This window comes from Cnephaeus nilssonii (genome assembly GCF_951640355.1).
Source record: "Cnephaeus nilssonii genome assembly, chromosome: 2".
NCBI classification, from domain to species: Eukaryota; Metazoa; Chordata; class Mammalia; order Chiroptera; family Vespertilionidae; genus Cnephaeus; species Cnephaeus nilssonii.
Genome location: NC_137073.1, coordinates 49,988,741 through 50,008,425, shown reverse-complemented (window position 1 = coordinate 50,008,425; position 19,685 = coordinate 49,988,741). Strand labels below are relative to the sequence as shown.

Sequence of the window (19,685 nt, the reverse complement as noted above, 5' to 3'; positions counted from 1 at the left end):
ATACAGCATTACAAAGAACATTTATATGAGTTAAAAATATCTACAGTGAAAGTGATGTGGCCTCAGTTATGTATCTGCACAGGTGGAGGTCCACCTCGAGGGGGAGAGCTCTTCATCCCACTTGTACTATTGCACAGCTGGCCAGCTTCGGTCCAGGAGTCCAGAAACATCTGGTTTGGGTTGAGGATATGGCAGTTTTTACAAGACGACTATCCTTCCAGTTACCACACAAAAAAAAGGCTCTTCACAAATACACTGTAGTTAAACCTTTTAAAAGGAGTAACAGACTCAAATTTTCTTCTGAAGAAACAATGTGGAGGTCCAAGATACTTGAATAATTACAATTCACAGTTTCAAAGTAAAGGCAGCACACACACCCTTCCCACCCCTCTGAATCCCCCACCCCAAGCCTTTCACTGGGATCAAGTCTCTATCTTGAGGCGCGAAGCTTGGATAGTTTTTATTGTTTTTGCTATATGTTTTCCAGCCAGATTGCTTGTAGATGTCTGAGATTTTTCTTCAATCAGGCTATCTTTAGACCCATTTCTCCTCTGGAAGAAAAACAGTAAGACTCAGAAGAAAATACAGTCAAGTTACTTACTTAACTCATACATCAGAAATGTTCTCTTACATTTAAAACCTCTTCCACTCCCCAACAAGTGTTGATCCTAACACTCGCAGGGGGCAGATGTTCTATTATTAACTAATGGCAGACGAGAATTATAACAGTGCTTTCCCAATAAACTTCATGCAAATCTCCATCTCAGAATCTGTTTCTAGGGAACCTAACCTAAACTAGCACAGGTTTCTTCTGTTCTTCAAGACATTGGCAAAAATGAATCTGAACAAACGAAGGGCAATGCATGATGAATACAGCTTGAGTCATGGTTCTTAGGCTGTCCGTGAACCCGGAGAAAATATATACAAAACGGTGTGTGTGCTTATATGCATTTTTATGGGAGAGAGAGACGGTAGTTACATTGGCTTTTCAAAGAGATTCACAGTCCAAGAGACTGAAAACCACAGCACTGCAAACAATCGGCTGTCACTGATCCATTATAAACATCAACTTTGTTTTTAGAGTGGTTGTTTAACCAGATATAAATCCGCACAATGATCTTATACAGCCTGCATTTTTTTCTATCTTATTAAAAAATACACCATGAAAGGTGGTATCAAACACTTGCTGAAATGTTTGCTACAGTGCTCCCTTGATACATCTAATTCAGCTGAGTGTTACTAGTAAATTGATTTTGTTAAGGCAGCTAGATTCTGTACTATGTCCTTGAATTCCCCTTTAACCACATTTTTAAAACATTTCCAGAATAAAAGTAATTCTCTGATGGAGAAGACAAATAAAACAGGACTTGAATAATTCTCGTCTGCCATTAGTTAATAATAGAACATCTGCCCCCTGCGAGTCGGCTACTTTCTCCTTGTTTCTCTTGCTCAAAAAATATCTAAAGTGAAGGCATTGTTTTTTTATTCTGGCTCCAAACTTAACAATCCTTGTTATCCTTGGCTTAGCCCCAAGCCTCAGATCATTTTAGACCTTGCACTATCTCTAGCTCTTGATCCTGACATAACTCTTCCCAGGTTGGCCTTGTCTTGATCATCCACTCCCTCCTCCTGCCTCCTTCCATGGTTTGTACATGTTCTTTTAAAACATAGAATCTCAGAGTGAAGCTCAAGATTCATTTTCCCACCTTCCAAAAGAAATTTCAGGAAAAGTGCTTCTCAAAATTGCCACCAGTAAAATACCTTAAAACTTTATTGTTACCAACCTGATGAACTGTGGAGCCACCAGAACCCTGTGCATCTGAAGAGCGGGTCACGGGAAGTGGAGGTACAAGGTCCGTTTTTGAACTGCAGGAGGGAGTTTTAGAATTAGATTCTGACAATCACAATTCTAGTTGAAAAAGGGCTACACCAGTGATCGGCAAACTCATTAGTCAACAGAGCCCAATATCAACAGTACAACGACTGAAATTTCTTTTGAGAGCCAAATTTTTTAAACTTAAACTTCTAATGCCACTTCTTCAAAATAGACTCGCCCAGGCCGCGGTATTTTGTGGAAGAGCCACACTCAAGGGGCCAAAGAGCCGTATGTGGCTCAAGAGCCGCAGTTTGCCAACCACGGGGCTACACCATAGAACACATGTTTTATATATCTTTGTATTCCATCAGAGTGCTTCACGTAGAGAGGTGTTGAATAAATGTTTCTAAATTAAGTTGGACAGGTTAAGTAATTTGCCCAAAATCAAAGCAAATAAATAGAAGAACCAATAATAAAACATAAGTCTCATTCCCATGTGCTGTTCTGACATGTTGTATAAATGGCTTTTTGATTTGTTTCTAAAGAAACATTTATTAGCCATTTGTACTTTTTTAAATAAACCTATGGTATTATTGACAGCCATTATCTACATTTTACAAACAAAAAATAAGCAAAACCTGGCCTCTACCTCTCGCCATTGGGCTAGCCTATCTCCCAATTTATTAATGTTTATCAATGTTTTGAGCCTTAATTCACAGTTTATTGGTTAACATTCCTACCCAGCAATACAAAGTACATGAATTTCTATGATTATAGTACTTTTACAAATGGATGTATAATGATTTTATTAACATAGTCATTTAAAATATAGCACCTATTGTGTTAAGCAAGATAATGGTCACTTTTTTCACAAGAAAAAAATAACACAAAGAAATAAACTACTGTAATATGCTATTTGCTGTAGTAAAAGAAAAGACAAAATGCCATCAGATAAAAAACAAAACACTTCTTATGCCAACTTCTCTCAAATATGGCTTCATCATTCACAACAGAATAGCTTTGCTTTTTTTTTTCTTTCTAAGTGGCATGAATCAGTATGGTCTAGATCTGCACTGTCCAATAGGGTAGGCACTAGCCAGCCACACGTAGCTACGTACATTAATGAAAATTAATAATTATTCAATGCTTAGCTTCTCGGCTACATGAGCCACATTTCAAATAGTGGACAGCCACAGATATAAAACATTTCTAACATCAAAAGAAGCTCTATTGGGCTGTGCTGATGTACTCGGGCTTGCCTGCTTACTTCACTTCCGACAGGACGGATCGCTCTCCATCTGAACACTGGGACCGGCGGTACTGGCGGTAACTTCGCGGCGAATGAGAATGTCTGATGCGGATCGGGTCACCTTGAGTCCTGAACAAGCAATCCAAAAAACGTGGAAACACACAAGTCAGAACAGGATAATTCCTTAATAATGTCTGTGAGAGCTTAAAAAAAAAAAAAAAATCAACCCTTCTGGGTTGGAAAATCCTAAGTGGCTTAAATTTCACAAGTTAACAATAGAAAACTGCTCCCTCAACTATACATGAAAATGAAACTCTTTATAGTGTTTCTATGTATGTGTGTATGTGTATATTATTTTTAACCACTAAATTCTAATGAAATTATTCCCTACAGTTGAATTCTCTCCAGTAGTGCAGAAGAAAAAAATCTGCAATGCAGACAAAATGGCATTCCTACCAGAAAAAGTTGGCCATTGTCTAGCTACTTAACTAGTCAGTTGTTAAAAATTCAAACTTTGGCCCAAAGATGATGGGGTTGAGGGATGGGGGTGGGAGGGTGTGTACCAACCTGCAATTTGACTGGAGTGGGAAGGATGCATGAGTTACAGAAGGGAAATAAAGCAGTGAAGTAGGCTACTTTCCCTGAGCCATGATAGCAGGGCAGAGAACTGAGTAAATTGGTCATCTGCTGCGGCATCCTACACCAGTGCAGATTAGGGAACCCCTGTGCTTTCATGAGGCACATTCAACCTGCTAGTTCTGTGATAGGGATTGGACTGGGCTTAAATGACAGGGCTTTGTGGTCCACATCGTTCTCTTGGTGCTAAATAATGAATAAAAAGAAACTTTGTTACCAATCAACGAATACCCCAATAAATGAATTAATATTTTAAAACTAACATCAGTCATCAAAAGTCCCTTTGTACCTACCGCACACAAATAGTCAGTTAATAGGGGATAATAGTGATGGTACAGAAGGGGAATAATTAGCTTTATTACACCCTTTCTTCCTCTTTCCCTATGGTTCTTCTTAATTTTAGTTAAAATGTAAAGACAAATTTAAGCACTGCACGGAGAGTAAGAATGGATTACTCACTTCGAAGTACTAATGAAACTTGTGTGAGAAGACGTTCAAAGACATACTCACTCGACTTTAGTGTATGGAATCTCTTTTAATTGTTCTTCTGACAACCCAGATGGATCCACAAGTTCCTTCCTAGACGGCAGAGAGCAAGAAAATTAACGTTGTGATGCTGGTATAAATACAAACACCTTTCACAACTGTCCCAAAACACAGTATTAGCAAACCTAATGGAAATATAAGGCAGGACCAAAGATTTAAAAACTACAATGTACTCAAGGAAAAACGGGAGGCAAACCTTTTCTATAGCTCTTCTACTATCTTCCAATTTATCTATATCCAATGTAGCTGGCTCTCCAGCCACTCTTAATTTCCCTACAAAATCCTGCCTCTCTCCCCTGTAGCAGGAGTCTTTTTTTTCCTTCCGAATCTGTTTTCCTTGGCATTTATTTGGTCTGTCTGAGACCCAGTTCCAGGCCAGGCTAAGGGGCCTCAGGAGAAGAGATGTCAGGGCTGCCGGTGCAGTAAGGCACCACCACTGTGAATTTCATGTTCCACATAATGATGGTAATGAAGACTGTCTGACAGGCTTCAGCCCTAGGCTGTCTCTTCGTGTTGGCAGTCTTCCTTGTCGCTGCCTTAAAACTACATGGGTTTTAATACAAGGAGGGGGGAAAAACAGTACTCACTGAATATGCTTCCATAACTCTTCTTTTGCTTGGATATCAGGGCTTCTCCTATAAATGAGAAAACACCACTCATCTCTGCAAACGTGCCTCATCTAACAATCCCATAGCTAACTTTAGCAGAGCTACAACATTCATATTTTTCAGACTGGGAAGTTTTATTTGCCAGCTGAGACCAAAAGGAAAGACTGGGCAGGGAGAGCTAATGAAAGACACCAGAATAATGTATCTGCCAGCACCACTGAAGAAAAATCACACTGAAATCAGCCATAACCAGGGCTTCATTTGATGACAGAGCTTGGAACTGCAAGGGCGAATGCACACACCCTCTGGTGGTGATGTTACAACGAAGAAGAATTAGAGGCTTCTATTTCTGTTCCTGTTCCCTCTAGCTATTTCTTTCCTTCTTTCTTTTTTAATCCTCACTGAGGATTGATTCCAGAGAAAGAGGGAGAGAGGGAGGCAGGGAGGCAGTCAGGGAGGGAGGGAGGGAAACGTCAATGTGAGAGAAAAACATCCATTGGTCGCCTCCCACACGTGCCCCGACTGGGAAGTGAATCAGCCACCCAGGTTCATGCCCTGACAGGGAATCCAACCCAAGACCCTTCGGTGCACAGAATGACATGCCAACCAACTGAACCACACTGGCCAGGGCCCCTCTAGCTATTTCTAAGTGAATGCAAAAGAAGAACGCCTGACTGTCAATATGAACGAATCCCAAGATGATCCGTGATAACCCAGTAAAAACAGCAACCACAAGAGGAAAGGAAACGGTGGGAATGCCCGGACTGGCAGACTGTGCCACTGACGCATCTCTCGTGTTCTGTCAGATGATGTGTTTGTGGACCACAGCATGGGTCCATAGATGCTGTCGCCCTCCACGGGCCTTTCCCCATCCCTATGCATAGACCCACAAACCTTCTGCAAGAATGACTTGAGCAGAAAGCAGTTACGCCACTACCTTTAACTTCCCAGAATGCAAAATTCAAAGTCAGCATTCAGTGTTCACACTCCCAGAACAAATCTATTATCCCTGCAACTGCTCCCCCGGAATGTCTCGTTCCTAGTTGAGAAAATGATAAGCTTTCATCAGTCCTTTCAAGAGAACTGAGATCTAATAATGGGCCCAAAGAAAGGACCCAAACCCTAACAATTAAAAGGCCTGGAGTTAAGCAAAGCCACTGATACACGCTGCCCTGTGGAATTTTATATTCATAATCTGTTTCAGCATTTTGGAGCTCAATATCACTTTCAACATATAATATTATCATAGCTTTCATTTTTCTCAGTTAATAAGGGCACCACAAGGCATTCTGATAGGGCTTTCTGAACCCCCAGAATACAATAAGCTATTTTCTAGCAATTGAATTGACTAAGCCATTTTTACCTTTGTAGAAAAAAATAATAATTATCTGTCTGTAAAGACCTTTCCGTCAACTCAAAAGGAGTCAAAACATGGAAGATTAGGGGGGAGGGGATGAAGCCCTGGTCTCAGACATTACAACATGATATTGTTAATAGATTTTGTTATAAGAATAAGATTATATGCTTAAAAATATCTAAAGAAATGCTTCATTGGCAGGATTTCCTGTATGGAATCCACCTTTCCTACATGTGGCTGGCCCGATTCACTAGACAATATATTAACCCACAAAGGATGCTGCAGGGAGGGGCAAATGTTAAAAAGCACTAACAGTGGGTATTTCTGAGTGCTGGAGTTGCAGGAATTTTATTTTCTTATTTATATTCATCTTCTCTGATTTTGTTTTTTAGTCAAGAGAATTTCTTACCTTAATTATCAGAAAAGAAAAAAGAATATAAGGTATTTTCATGTAAAAAAAAAACTACTATTGCTGCAATTCCACGGGAAATGCCTTTCATTCCCATCTCCAAAGAATGAGCAGAAATGTTACTAGTATCTTAACCTGAATGAGAATTCAGTCTTTCTAGCCATAAACAATTGGTCATAAACAATTCAGGAATTTAGTCTATACGTTTAAGTACTATAGCACAATAATAGTCATATATTTAACTAAACTGAGTTCTGAAATGCCTAGCAGTTTCAAGGCAGGGAAAAGTTCCAAAGCTAAAAAACAACAACAACAAAAAAACCCTCTAATTTCCTCCAATTTCTAGACCACCTGTGATTTAACAAATGTAAACATATGCTAATGAGGAATGCATTAGTTTTATGCTTACATCTGCACACATTAATCAACAATTTAGGATGAATTCATGATCAGCAGCTCAACAGCTTTTTGTGCATTTAGAAAGTTGGGAAATTTTAAGTCATTTTTCTTAATTAAAAGGCCCTTGATTATACAGATGTTTTACTTGAACTCTGAAAATACAGTAAGTTCCTGAGGAAATAGAACCCTGAGGATATAGCATATATAAAAAAATGTACATGCAGTCTCACATTAAATTTTCTTCTAAAGCATCATTCATCCACATATCAGAGCAATAGCCTAATTTAAATTAATATTCATTTTTTTCAGAGAAATTAGTTGAATGAGACATCATTCAGAAATATTTTCCTTCTTCTAAAGCCTAAAATAATAATGCTTCATAATTCTACAAAAGACTTAAACCATTGCCTATATAGCCTTCTTCTACATTCCCCAGATACTGAATTATATTATCTTGAAAATATTATAATATATAATAATCTATATTTTGTGTACTATAGTGCACTAAAAATAATAAATATGGCAGCATTTGACTTTTTATTTTTGTGATCTTACTACTGACCACTGCTCAAAAAGGAAGCTTAGAGTAGCAAATATGTTACTAAGAAAACTATAAGTTCACAAAACATGGTTATTTAAAGAATTTAAAGCACTTAATAAATATCTCAGTAATTCCTCATCATATCCCTGAATGGCCAGCGTAGGTATGAGCAGGGGATGTCTTCATCTTCCCCTCCTTTCCTCTCCCTGCTCAGAATGAAAGAACGATTGGGGAAGCCACGGAACCAAGCACCCAGCTACGGAAGAGTGCTCAGGAGCCACTCCCAGGGCCTTCGCGCTAAATCTTCATCTAAGGCACCAGGCTTCTGTTTTGTGTTTAACTGGGACCATCACTTCACCCTGACAACCTCATCTTCCACATTATCCATTTTTCAATGAAAAACAGTAAGGCATTATGGCCACCAGAGGGAGCCCGAGGCTTCTCACACGCACTAGTTGAACCTAGGAGAACTACTGTTTTAGCTTGAATGCCTCTTCCAAATATCCCAATAAGAGAGATTCACCCATGTGGAAAAGTGGCTTCATCCAAGTTTTCTAATGGTAAGTAAACATGAATGTCACATCAATGCAGCTAAAAAATGTACTAGATGGAACTATGCTTCTCAATGTTTTACTAGATTAAGATCCAACCATATTCTAGTGTAAATAGTTTTAGGAGAGAAAGGTTTTGTATTTTATATAGCTGTAGGTCTCTGGTATTTAATAATGAATACAATCTCCTTGCTTTTCATTGGGGACTAAAAGAAACAGAATGAATAAGTCATGTATGAATGATGTATCATAACATTCTAAACTCTCAGTGAATTCTTCCATATAGGCAATTTATAGACACTGCAGTAGGAATATAAGGAGAAAATAGTCCTCTCCTTACCCATGGAGGATATATCTCATGATCCTCAATGGATACCTAAAACTGTGGATAGTATGGAACCCTATAGATAATGTTTTTCCTGCACATATATATATGTGATAGTTTAATTTATAAATCAGGCACAGTAAGATATTAACAATCTACACCAATAAAAGAGAAATATGCAAATTGATCATCATCTCACGACACCCACAAGCCAATCAGGAGTGAGTATGCAAATTAGCCCAACAAAGATGGAGGTGGCCCCATCCCCCAGCCACTCTGGGCCTCTGGGCAGCATGCATGCAGGCGCGGAGCAGCCAGGTGGGGCAGGATGCCTGCTATGAGGGGGAGGGCGGGAGGCAGAGGGAGCTACAGGAGTGGCGCTCTGGCTGGAGCGAAGACGGAAGGCGGCGGCCAGAGCAAAGGCCTAGGTCGCGGGTGCCGGAGGAAAATTGGTGCCAGCAGCCAGGGGAAGGAAGGCCTATTGCATGAATCTTGGTGCAACAGGCCTCTAGCAACTAATAAAAACAGAACAATTATAAAAATATATTATAATAAAAGTTATGTGAATGTGGCCTCTCCTCCCTCTCTCAAAAAATGTATTCTCCTCACCTTTTCACTTAAAGGAAGCACTTTAGGACTCTCTCTTTGGCATATCCGAATTGCCAGCATCTCAACTCTTGTGCTTTGGAGCCATTATTAAGTAAAAAAAGAATAAACTTGAACACAAGCACAGTGACACCGTGACAGTCGAACTGATACCAAGACTCTAAGTGACTAACAGGAGGGGAGTGTACACAGCGTGGAGATTCACATCCCTGGCAGGACAGAGTGGGACTGGCGGAGATTTCATCACGCTGCTCAGAACAGCATACAATTTAAAAGCTATGAATTGTTTATTTCTGGAATTATTTTTGGACCGCAGTTGACCAAAACCATGGGTAGGGGGCCTACTGTCAGAGTAATTCAGAGAGTAGTTTACTGTATATCTAAATGCCAAATACAAATATATCTGAAAAACAATTTTATTTTCTTCAAATACTGCTCTACCCATGTTTCCCCTTTTTAAAAATATCTTTTTCTTTTTTTTTTTATTTGATTTCAGAGAGGAAAGGAGAGGGAGAGAAAGATAGAAACAGCAATGATGAGAAAGAATCATTGATCAGCTGCCTCCTGCACGCCCCATACTGGGGATCAAGCTCACAACCCAGGCATGTGTCCTGACCCAAAATTGAACTGTGACCTCCTGGTTCATAGGTCAATGCTCAATCACTGAGCCACACCAGCCGGGCTGTTTCCACTTTTTAAAAAAGCTGTAGTGGTTCCTAAATTCTCATAGAACAAAATTTTAACTTTTATGTGACCTGGCCCCACCCTACTCTCCTCACTTTTCACTTCCCTCCTCCGCTCAAGGGGAAAAAATCAAATACCTTCTATGTTTCTAGAGATTAACCAAGACCTGGAGAACTTACTAATTACAGTAACTGCTCTGTGAGTATGTATGATGTCACCGGTACTTGACATATGTGATCTGACTAAATGTTCAGCAAAATCCCTTTCTATACCTGTGTTATATAGACGATACTGGAAGTTTGTGGAGGTTCGGTAATAAGCTAACATTGGGAGGCAGAGATGTAGACAGAGGTCTGACAACAGCAGCCAGCAGACATTTTCTTATTGTCAACAAACCTCAGGTTTTTAATATCATAGCTCAAATAAAAGACACAGCCCAATTTGCCCTAAAAGAAACACATCATCTTGTAGAGTTATAACACTTTTATCTAGTTGCCTACTTGAAATTTCTATTTAATTGTTGGTTTCTTAAACCTAATGAAACAAAAATCTTGACACTCTTTCCCCAGAATGGCCTGTCTCACTCCATTCCCAGTAAAACAGCATGGCTACCCACTTCACCTATCAGCCCCAAAGCTAAAGTTCATCCACGATGCTTCTCATATTGTGACTCTGTCAGCTCTACATCCAAAATGCATATTCACCCACTTCATTTCCACCTACTGAGCTAACATCACCTCTCATATGTAGACCACTGCAAAAGTTTTCTCATTACTCTTCCCGCTTCCTTTCTTTTCCAACCTGCGTTTAACCAAGCAGCCAGAGCAGCATGAATGAATTACTCTTTGAAGATTATTTTCCCAGCACTTAAATATATACATATTTTTAAATGCACTTTGGCCATATCAGCTATATAGTTAATCAATCAAGTTCAGTTACAAAGTCATCCCAACATTTGCTAAATCTTTTTATTATTTGCTTTAAAACTAAATTCCAGAATGGTACACATCCAACTCTTAAAGGAGTTCTTCTTGTAATTCACATTGTCTGAGAAAATCCCCTCTCTGATCTGATATTTTTATTATGTAGATAAGATTAAAAGGGAAGTTTAAATAAGATTTTAAATTTAAGGTACCATTAGATTCTTTTCTGATTTCAGTTGATCTGATAGAAGTAATACCCAATTTAAAGATAAGAAAGAGTTTTCCTGAACTTCAGGTCCCAAAGGAGTAAATTATCAAATGAGCCCTCCCATCCTCAAAAACTATAAAATAAAACAAAATGTACAAAGCAATTGTTTTTCAGACATTGGGCAACAGACAGTATAAGCCTGTTTCTATATACTAACAGATAATTGGTAAATAACAATTTTAAATGTACAATTCAATACCATTAAAACTATTAGATATTTAGAATTAAATTTAACAAAATAAGTGCAATAACTGTATTAAAAACTATGAAACACTGCTAAGAGAAGTTAAAGACAAATAAATGGATGGGTAAAACATTAATTTTCTCAAAACTGATCTATAGATTCAACATAATCCTAATCTACACTCTATTGTCTTTTTCTGGGAGAAAACAAATAAGTTGATTCAAAATTTACATAGAATTGCAAAGGATCTAAAATAGCTAAAAGGACCTTGAAAACAGGGACAAAGTTGGAGAATTTACACTACTTGATTCTAGTCTTATTGTAAAGCTACAGTAACCAAAACATGTGGTGGCTTAGGGATAGACAAATAGATCAATGAAATAAAATTGGCCCATATATAAACAGTCAAATTGATTTTCAACTAATGCCCTAAGGCATTTCAGTGAATGATACTGAAATAACCTGATAAACACATTGGGAACACTTCTAAATATCTATCTCTACCTCATACATACAGAAAATTTAATTCTAGATGAATCATATATCTAGATATAAGAACAAAATCTGTAAAGCTGCTAGGAAAAGATATGAAAATCTTGTGGTATAGGCAAATATTCCTTAAGATGCAGAAAGTCTTAACTAGAAATTTAAAAAATGATATAGTGATCTTCATCAAAATTTAAAATTTATGCTCATCATAAAAAAGAGATAAAATAAGGTGATGGTACATATTGTTAGTTGCAAAATAGGCATGGGGATATAAGGTAAAGCATAGGAATACATTTAACAATATTGTAATGACTATGGTACCAGGTGGGCATTTGAATTATCTGAGCAAACTTTGTAACTTATGTGGATAACTATCTGCTGTGCTGGACATCTGAAACTAAAGCAAAATTGTGTTGAATGGGAAAATAAGTGGGTAAATAAGTAATCAGCTGAGACCTGAAAAAAAAATGAGTACAGTAAAAAACAACAACAAAAAGGTTAAGAACATGAAAAAGCAAACCACAGCCAGGAGAAAGTATTCAGAATAATACATATATCCACAATATATAAAGAACCCTAAAAATAAATAATTTAAAAAATCGAACACCATAATTAAAAATGGGCAAAAATTTATGGCCCTATCCGGGTTTGCTCAGTGGTTAGAGAGTCAGCCTGTGGACTGAAGGGTCCAGGTTCTATTCCAGTCAAGGGCACATGCCCGGGTTGCAGGCTCGATCCCCAGTAAGGGGCGTGCAGGAGGCAGCCAATCAATTATTCTCTTGCATTGATGTTTTTATCTCTCTCTCCCTCTCCCTTTCTCTCTGAAATCAATAAAAATATATTTTAAAAATTATGAATAACCAACAAGCACAGGAAAATGTGGTTGACATCATTAAGCATCAGAAAAATGCTAATTAAAACCGCAATGTGATCCCACTTCAAACCTACTAGACAAGCTACAATTAACAAGACAGAGCAAAGACAAGACAACTATTGGCAAATAGGTCAGAACTGGAACTCTCATACATTGCTAATGGGGGTATAAAATGATACAAACTTTCTGGAAATCATTTTGGTAGTTTCTTATAAAATTAAATATGCAAATATACTCTAACCCAGAAATTCCACTCCCAGGTATTTACCCAAGGTAAAATAAAACACACTCCACAGATACACTTGTAAGGAATGTCTATAGCAACTTTTAACACATTGTCCATAACAGTTTTTAACACAATAGCAAAAACTGGCAACAATCCAAATGTCTATCAAGAGGAGAATGGCTAAACAAATCGTGGTATATTCATATAATGGACTAGTACTTAAAATTTTTAAATAAGCACTGATAGACACAACATGAAAAACACTGAGTGAAAAAAGGCAGATTTTAAAAGAGCATATATTGTATAATTACATTTATATGAAGTTCAATAAGAGAGAAACACTAGTCTATGGTGATAGAAATCAAAACAGTGGTCGCCTATGGAGCATGGGGACTGACTAGAAGGAACACGAGGGAACTTTTTAATTCTATATTTTGATTGGTAAGATGGATACACTATGTAAATATTTGTCAAAATTCATTGAATTGTACACTTAAATTTCATTGTATGTAAATTTCACCTCAAATTACCCTCAGTTAAAAAAAAAGTGTATTCCTTACGCTGTAAAATAAACCTCAGGTCACTCCATTAAAATTATTAAATTACCAGGCCCATCCTATCTAATAAAAGAGTAATATGCAAATTGACTGTCACTCCAACACACAAGATGGCTGCCCCCATGTGGTCAAAGATGGCTGCCCCCATGTGGACACAAGATGGCTGCCACAAAATGGCCAGGAGGGGAGGGCAGCTGGGAGGGACCAGGCCTGCAAGGGAGGTCAGTTGTGGGCAATCAGGCCAGCAGGAGAGGGCAGTTAGGGGTGACCAGGCCAGCAGAGGAGGGAAGTTGGGGCAACTGGGCTTGCAAGAAGAACAACTGGGGGGGACCCAGGGCTGCAGAGGAGGGCAGTTAGGGGTGACCAGGCCTGCAGGGGAGGGCAATTAGGGGCAATTAGGCTGGCAGGGGAACAATTAGGCATCAATAAGGCTGGCAGGGGAGTGGTTAGGGGGTGATCAGGCTGGCAGGCAGAAGCAGTTAGGGGCAATCAGGAAGGCAGGCAGGTGAGTAGTTGGGAGCCAGCAGTCCTGGTTTTAGGATCGGGCCTAAATGGGCAGTCGGACATCCCTCAAGGGGTCCCAGACTGGAGAGGGTGAAGGCTGGGCTGAGGGACACACACCCCTGTGCACGAATTTTGTGCACCGGTCCTCTAGTCTGCAAATATTTGCCCAATAATACTACTGGATTAAAGTAACTATAATACTCAACAACAATGAATTGTTCTGCTTATCAATTGTATTTATAAATAGATTGTTCATTTATTTAGTATTGCCTTTAGTAATGGATTTTGACTTCTTAAAAATCTATCTATAGAATTTTTCCTAATTTTATTTTCCTTTTCCCTTTTTTTTATTACATGAGATTTACTATTTATATTTAATTGAATTGAGTCCTTTAGAAATGATTAGAAAACTAAATGTTGTTTTAAGATTTAATATAAAGTCACCAAACCTTGTGTATTTTAAGTCCCTCATAGAAAATCCTGCATGGACAGGTTAAAAGCATGGTTACAAAAGATTTACCCAGGACTATGCTGAGTCTTGCTCTTGGGTTTCTGTGCTTTTTTGTTAGACTATATTCAGTGATACACACACACACACACACACACTTTATTGATATTTTTTACAGAGAGGTAGGGAGAGGGATAGAGAGTTAGAAACATCTATGAGCCCTGAATGGTTTGGCTCAGCGGATAGAGCATCGGCCTGCGGACTGAAGGGTCCTAGGTTTGATTCTGGTCAAGGGCATGTACCTAGGTTGTGGGCACATCCCCAGTAGTGAGTGTGCAGGAGGCAGCTGATCGATGTTTCTCTCTCATTGATGTTTCTAGCTCTCTATCCCTCTTCCTTCCTCTCTGTAAAAAATTAATAAAATATATTTTAAAAAAAAAGAAACATCAATGAGAGAGAAACATCGATCAGCTGCCTCCTGCACACCCCCTACTGAGGATGTCCCCACAACCAAGGTACATGCCCTTGACTGGACTCGAACCTGGGACCCTTTACTAGTAGTCTGCAGGACCGTTTAGTTCGCGGGCCAACACTCTATCCACTGAGCCAAACAGGTTAGGGCTTCAGTGAGGTCTTGATTTATCCACATCTAAACCTCTCTTTTTTAATGGAGTTGCAAAGAGATAGTATCCAGGACAAAGGAAGCTTTTTATTAACTTCTGCTTTAAATTGACCATTTTAATTAGTTTTCAGAACAAAAACATTATGGCATAATGAATAAATCTATAGGAGTGTACAGCAGGTCCTCGAATAACATCCTTTCCTTATAATGTTGATGAGGTGCTGTAGGAACTTAACTCTTTACATCAGTTAGCCTGTGATAAAGCTGATTTTTGCTGAAAGTCACATTAATGATATTAAGTGAAGACCTACAATAACACTGCTTAGTGTTCTTGCAAATTTCCTATTACAAAAGAAACAGACATCACTCCTTCTGAGGTACTACAGATAAAAATATATATATATATATTCTGGGTAAAAAGCAAGCATCTAAGACTGAGGAGCATCCCTTGGAGTCACGCAGGGTTCTGGGGTGTACCCTGCGGAGTCCTCCCCAGCCTCTGTTAACCTGAGCTGGAATCCTTCTGCCTGGCTCCCTCAGAGCTCCCACCTACCTACACAGTCTGTCTCCAAATCCACTCCCCAGCAGCCCTCTACCGCCCTGCGATTCTAATCCCTCCTTCATCTAGTAAGCAACACCACACACCAAATCCTAGGGTCACAAAGGGATTTCAAAAGGTGTGCTTTGGGAAGTGGAGGGGTGCTGGAGAGTCTACATCTGGCCAATATGCACATTAATAACAAATATATGAACTTCACCAGCTCAAAAGAAAACTAATTTGGGGGTCTGGCAGTCTCATCGTAATGGGGTAATTGTGCTCACACATGGCATTGCCTAGCAACAGAAGGAGCAGGCAAATTCCAACATTGGGGTGTAATGAATCACTCCCTGACTACTGCTCACAAATGGTAATTTGATGGGAAGATATTCACATCTCGTTCAACCTGGAACAAGACTTGAGAGAATTCTGCAGACTCCAATTGAGAGAAGCAGCAGGTATTTCACCAACAGACAGGCTCCAGAACAAAGGAGACTGTTCCTATTTATTCAGTTGAATATATGCTTTTGTTTAAAAACAAAACACAACTTGGATGGCCTTGTTTTTTTATGATACTTTGGGTTGGCTTTGCTCCAACTTCTACAGCTTCAGATATCGTTAATGAATGTCACAAATATGAGGAGGTCAATATGAAAAATAAACAATGGGATAATCAAGGTTGAACTAAATCACTTCAGAAGGCTTGAAAGAGACAGCCCACTTTGCCCTAGAAGCCACATGCTACCTCAAGCTCAGCGTTTTTTAATCAAGGTATAGAAAGAGTCCACGTACGAGCGAGATCTGTGTCTGGATCGCCTGTTGTTGGGGTCCGCCTGGTTTTTTTCCTTTTGTCTCCTTAATACAGCTTCCCACTGAGGCGCTGAATCAACCATATCGTTCTCCGGCCGTATTCTGAAAAGGAAGACCATTCATCTAAAGTTAATATCCACACATGTGGTGCTTTGTGTTTTGGTTCATCCTAAATCGACTTGTAAGTGATATTTAGAAATGATCAAGTTACTTAAAAGTGATTAAGAAAAATGAAGTTATTTAAGAAGAAGCAATTTCATTATCATTAACTCAAAGTTAAGAATGTATTGAATGGATTAACACCTAAGTATATATGTATTTATGTATAAATATTATAATATATAATTGGTATGTACTTGTATATATGTATATACTTATGAATATATTATAATATTTATACATAAATATGTAAGCATGTATTAGTTATTTTCAGACTTCTACCTTTGGCTTAAAATTTTCTTAGAAAACAATATGTCAAACAAAAACATATTTAAGATTTTTTAAAATTTACTTTGCAACTAATTCAATATTATATTAGTTTCAGGTGTACAGCAGAGTGGTTAGACATTTATATATCTGACATATAACATATTCAAGTTTTGACTAAAGAGTGGCGTCTGCTATAGAGACAATCTTAAAACATGAAAGAAAATCATTTTTTAAAACGTGCTAACCAAAGCAGCAATAAATAATTTTATGTTAAAATGCTCTTTTAAAAAATCATACTAATTGTCAAAGTTTTCATGGTCAATAGTTTCCAGAAATAATTCCCATTGTTTAGGACAGAAAACTAGAAGTGCAACGAAGTTAAATGTGGTGGCATCATGTATTAGCTGCTGGGCAGGCACAGAGCATTCAGGCTATGGCTGCTCACAGGCCCAAGAGGGGCGAACACTCAAGGTGGCCAGGGGCCAAGCAGGATATGTAAATGAGGGACCAGAAGCAGGAGGGAACTGGGAAGCATAGGCACCCGCCATGTGAGATCACAGGACAATGATACCAGATTTTTTATTTTTAAAAAGATAATCCACAAATCTGAATGTTTAAAGTGAATTCTTCCAATTTTAAGTAATGGCAAGCAATTCTGTATGTTAAGGTACCACATGGACCTAACAAAACCCACCCATGGATCACACTGAAGAAGTTCTGGATGTTCACTATATCGTCTTTTTAGCAACAAGGTGAGGTGTTGTAGGAGTGAAGTTAAGTGAGTGCATAATTAAAGCAAGTGCTTAATTAATGTGTAAATACTGTCTGGGATGCACTGCAACGCTGTGAAGCCATGAGTATTCCTTGCAAAAATTAAACACCTGTTATTTGAATATTTATCTTTTAATTTATGTAAATCCTCAGGAAACTGTTCCGGTGTGTTTATTTCACATGCACCAAATTGCAAGGAAATCATCCCAGTACTGGGACTGGATGAGCATAAATGCTTCAAAACCAAAATGAAGTAAACAGGTAAGTTTGGAGTCATTTCTCTCACTAAACAGATGTCTTCTGGTTGCCCTGTGAAGGAACTAAATATAGGCTGTGGTGTGGATACATGGATTTGCTTATAAATGCATATCAGTAGATGGATAGTAATTATTCATTTCACATATAACTTAGAGACAATGTAAGGCAAATTCAAGTAAAAACAAAAGCAACAACACAGTACCTTCTGAGAAAGATGTTTAAGTCTCTCTAGATTAAGGAGGAATTGTGTTAAGTGAAAAATTATCCGTAACACACTTCAAACCCTTGAACTGTATATATTTCCTTGCTAAAGCTTTCCATTCTAACAGGCTATTTGAAAATTAACAGGATACAGTCATGGTATGTTTCACAGATTCCCTCTCTCATGGCCTGAACAGAGGAAATTAAAATCCAACATATACTGCTATGGATCTCAACATTACAAGTATTTGAAGAAAAATAAGAGTAGGTAAACTGCTTGAGGACATAATTGTTAACCATTGTTTGAAACACTCCAATTTGAAAATGCTATGTGCTTGTATATGTGTGTGTGTGTATGTATATATACTCATACATACATGTATTTTTCACAGCCAGAACCTACACCTCAAACCATCTTATGGATTCTGTGACAGTCTGATGGGGGAGCAGAGCTGGACTGAGGGATTCAAAGTTAGATCGAGACAGTCAATGGGGAAGTAGCAGCTGGCAAAGAGGTATCTCCTTCCCCACAGGCACCCACACCTCACAGTGCCCAGGGAAAGACATCAAACCCAGGTCTCCTAACTCCTAATCCTCTAGAGCTTCCATTCTGAACAATATGGCTGCACAGTCATGGGCAAGACTAAATTTCACAATGTCAGTGTTTGTTTTATCAGGAAATCAGCATCTTTATTTCTGAGAGGTCAAGCCTTATGAGCAAGGCTGAGGCCAGACTTTGGCAAACAGATTTTTCCCAGAGGCTAGACATTTAAAAGGAAGCACAATAAATGGATGTCCTTCCTTCCTTCCTTCCTTCTTTCCTTCCTTCCTTCCTTCCTTCCTTCCTTCCTTCCTTCCTTCCTTCCTTCCTTCCTTCCTTCCTTCCTTTCCTTCCTTCCTTCCTTCCTTCCCTTCCTTCCTCTCTTTTTTTCCCATTTAATTAATTAATTTATTTTTATTTTATTGTGCATTCTTTATTGTAGAATTTAACTGGCTACCTTCATACCAAGCCTTTACCTTGGTGAAGAAAATGAAAGCTCCTGAAACATGAGCCCACAGAGTCCCTGTACCTTGCTACTAATAAGAACTGCATCGGAAGAAATTTCAGACTATGGCATGTACCTTTAACTCTTCTGAAAGTCTAAAGCAAGGGCAGTGAAACCCTGGCAATGAATATCCTTGTGACCCACATGTTTAAAAGACAGGTGCCCTCTACTGGCGACACTGCTTCATAAATATTCGAACGCGCTGCATTAAAAATGTAAGGCTCATTGAAGAGTCACAACAGAAGCACATTTTCCTGAGTAATGGTGGCGTGGCTGCCTTAGTCTGTAATGAAGTTTGAAATTACACCCTTACAAAAGGCTTCCAGTTAATGGTGCCTCATTACAAGAATGAAAGTGTCATTTCGCCCATCAATGAACTGTTCCAGAAAATACAGGCGCTGCATGGAAAGGAAAATCTTAGGACTGAAAGCAAGAATACTATACCATCCAGTCCTTAAGAGGCAGAAGTTAACTATTTTGTTTATGCATGAGTGGATAAATAAATCTTTAAATGTAAAGGCAGCTCCTATAATGCACCTGTAAGTCTCATCCATCCTTAGGTGTGGGATACACAAGTGTTGGTTTTGCTCCTTCTCTGTGTGTGTGTGTGTGTGTGTGAGAGAGAGAGAGAGAGAGAGAGAGAGAGAGAGAGAGAGAGAGAAAGGAAGAAGAGAGAAATATTGATGTGAGAGCAAAAAATGGATGGGCTGCCTCCAGCACACCTCCCACCAGGGATTGAGCCCACAACCTGGGCATGAGCCCTGACCAGCAATCGAACTAGCAACCTTTTAGTGCCTGGGACGACCCCCA

At 38.8% G+C, this 19,685-nt stretch overlaps 1 protein-coding gene across 1 annotated transcript in view; it reads right to left on the bottom strand.

Moving 5' to 3' along the window:
• Positions 1–6: 6 nt before the first annotated feature.
• EPB41L4A (erythrocyte membrane protein band 4.1 like 4A) overlaps positions 7–19,685 on the bottom strand; it is a 216,400-nt gene continuing 196,721 nt past the window's right edge. Inside the window, exons 18-23 of the mRNA XM_079790305.1 lie at positions 16,153–16,272; positions 4,835–4,882; positions 4,212–4,280; positions 3,084–3,194; positions 1,785–1,866; positions 7–551 (exon numbers count right to left, since the gene is read on the bottom strand). Coding sequence (XP_079646431.1) covers positions 423–551; positions 1,785–1,866; positions 3,084–3,194; positions 4,212–4,280; positions 4,835–4,882; positions 16,153–16,272 — 559 coding nt within the window. The 3' untranslated portion in view covers positions 7–422. The remainder of the gene's footprint in view (positions 552–1,784; positions 1,867–3,083; positions 3,195–4,211; positions 4,281–4,834; positions 4,883–16,152; positions 16,273–19,685) is intronic.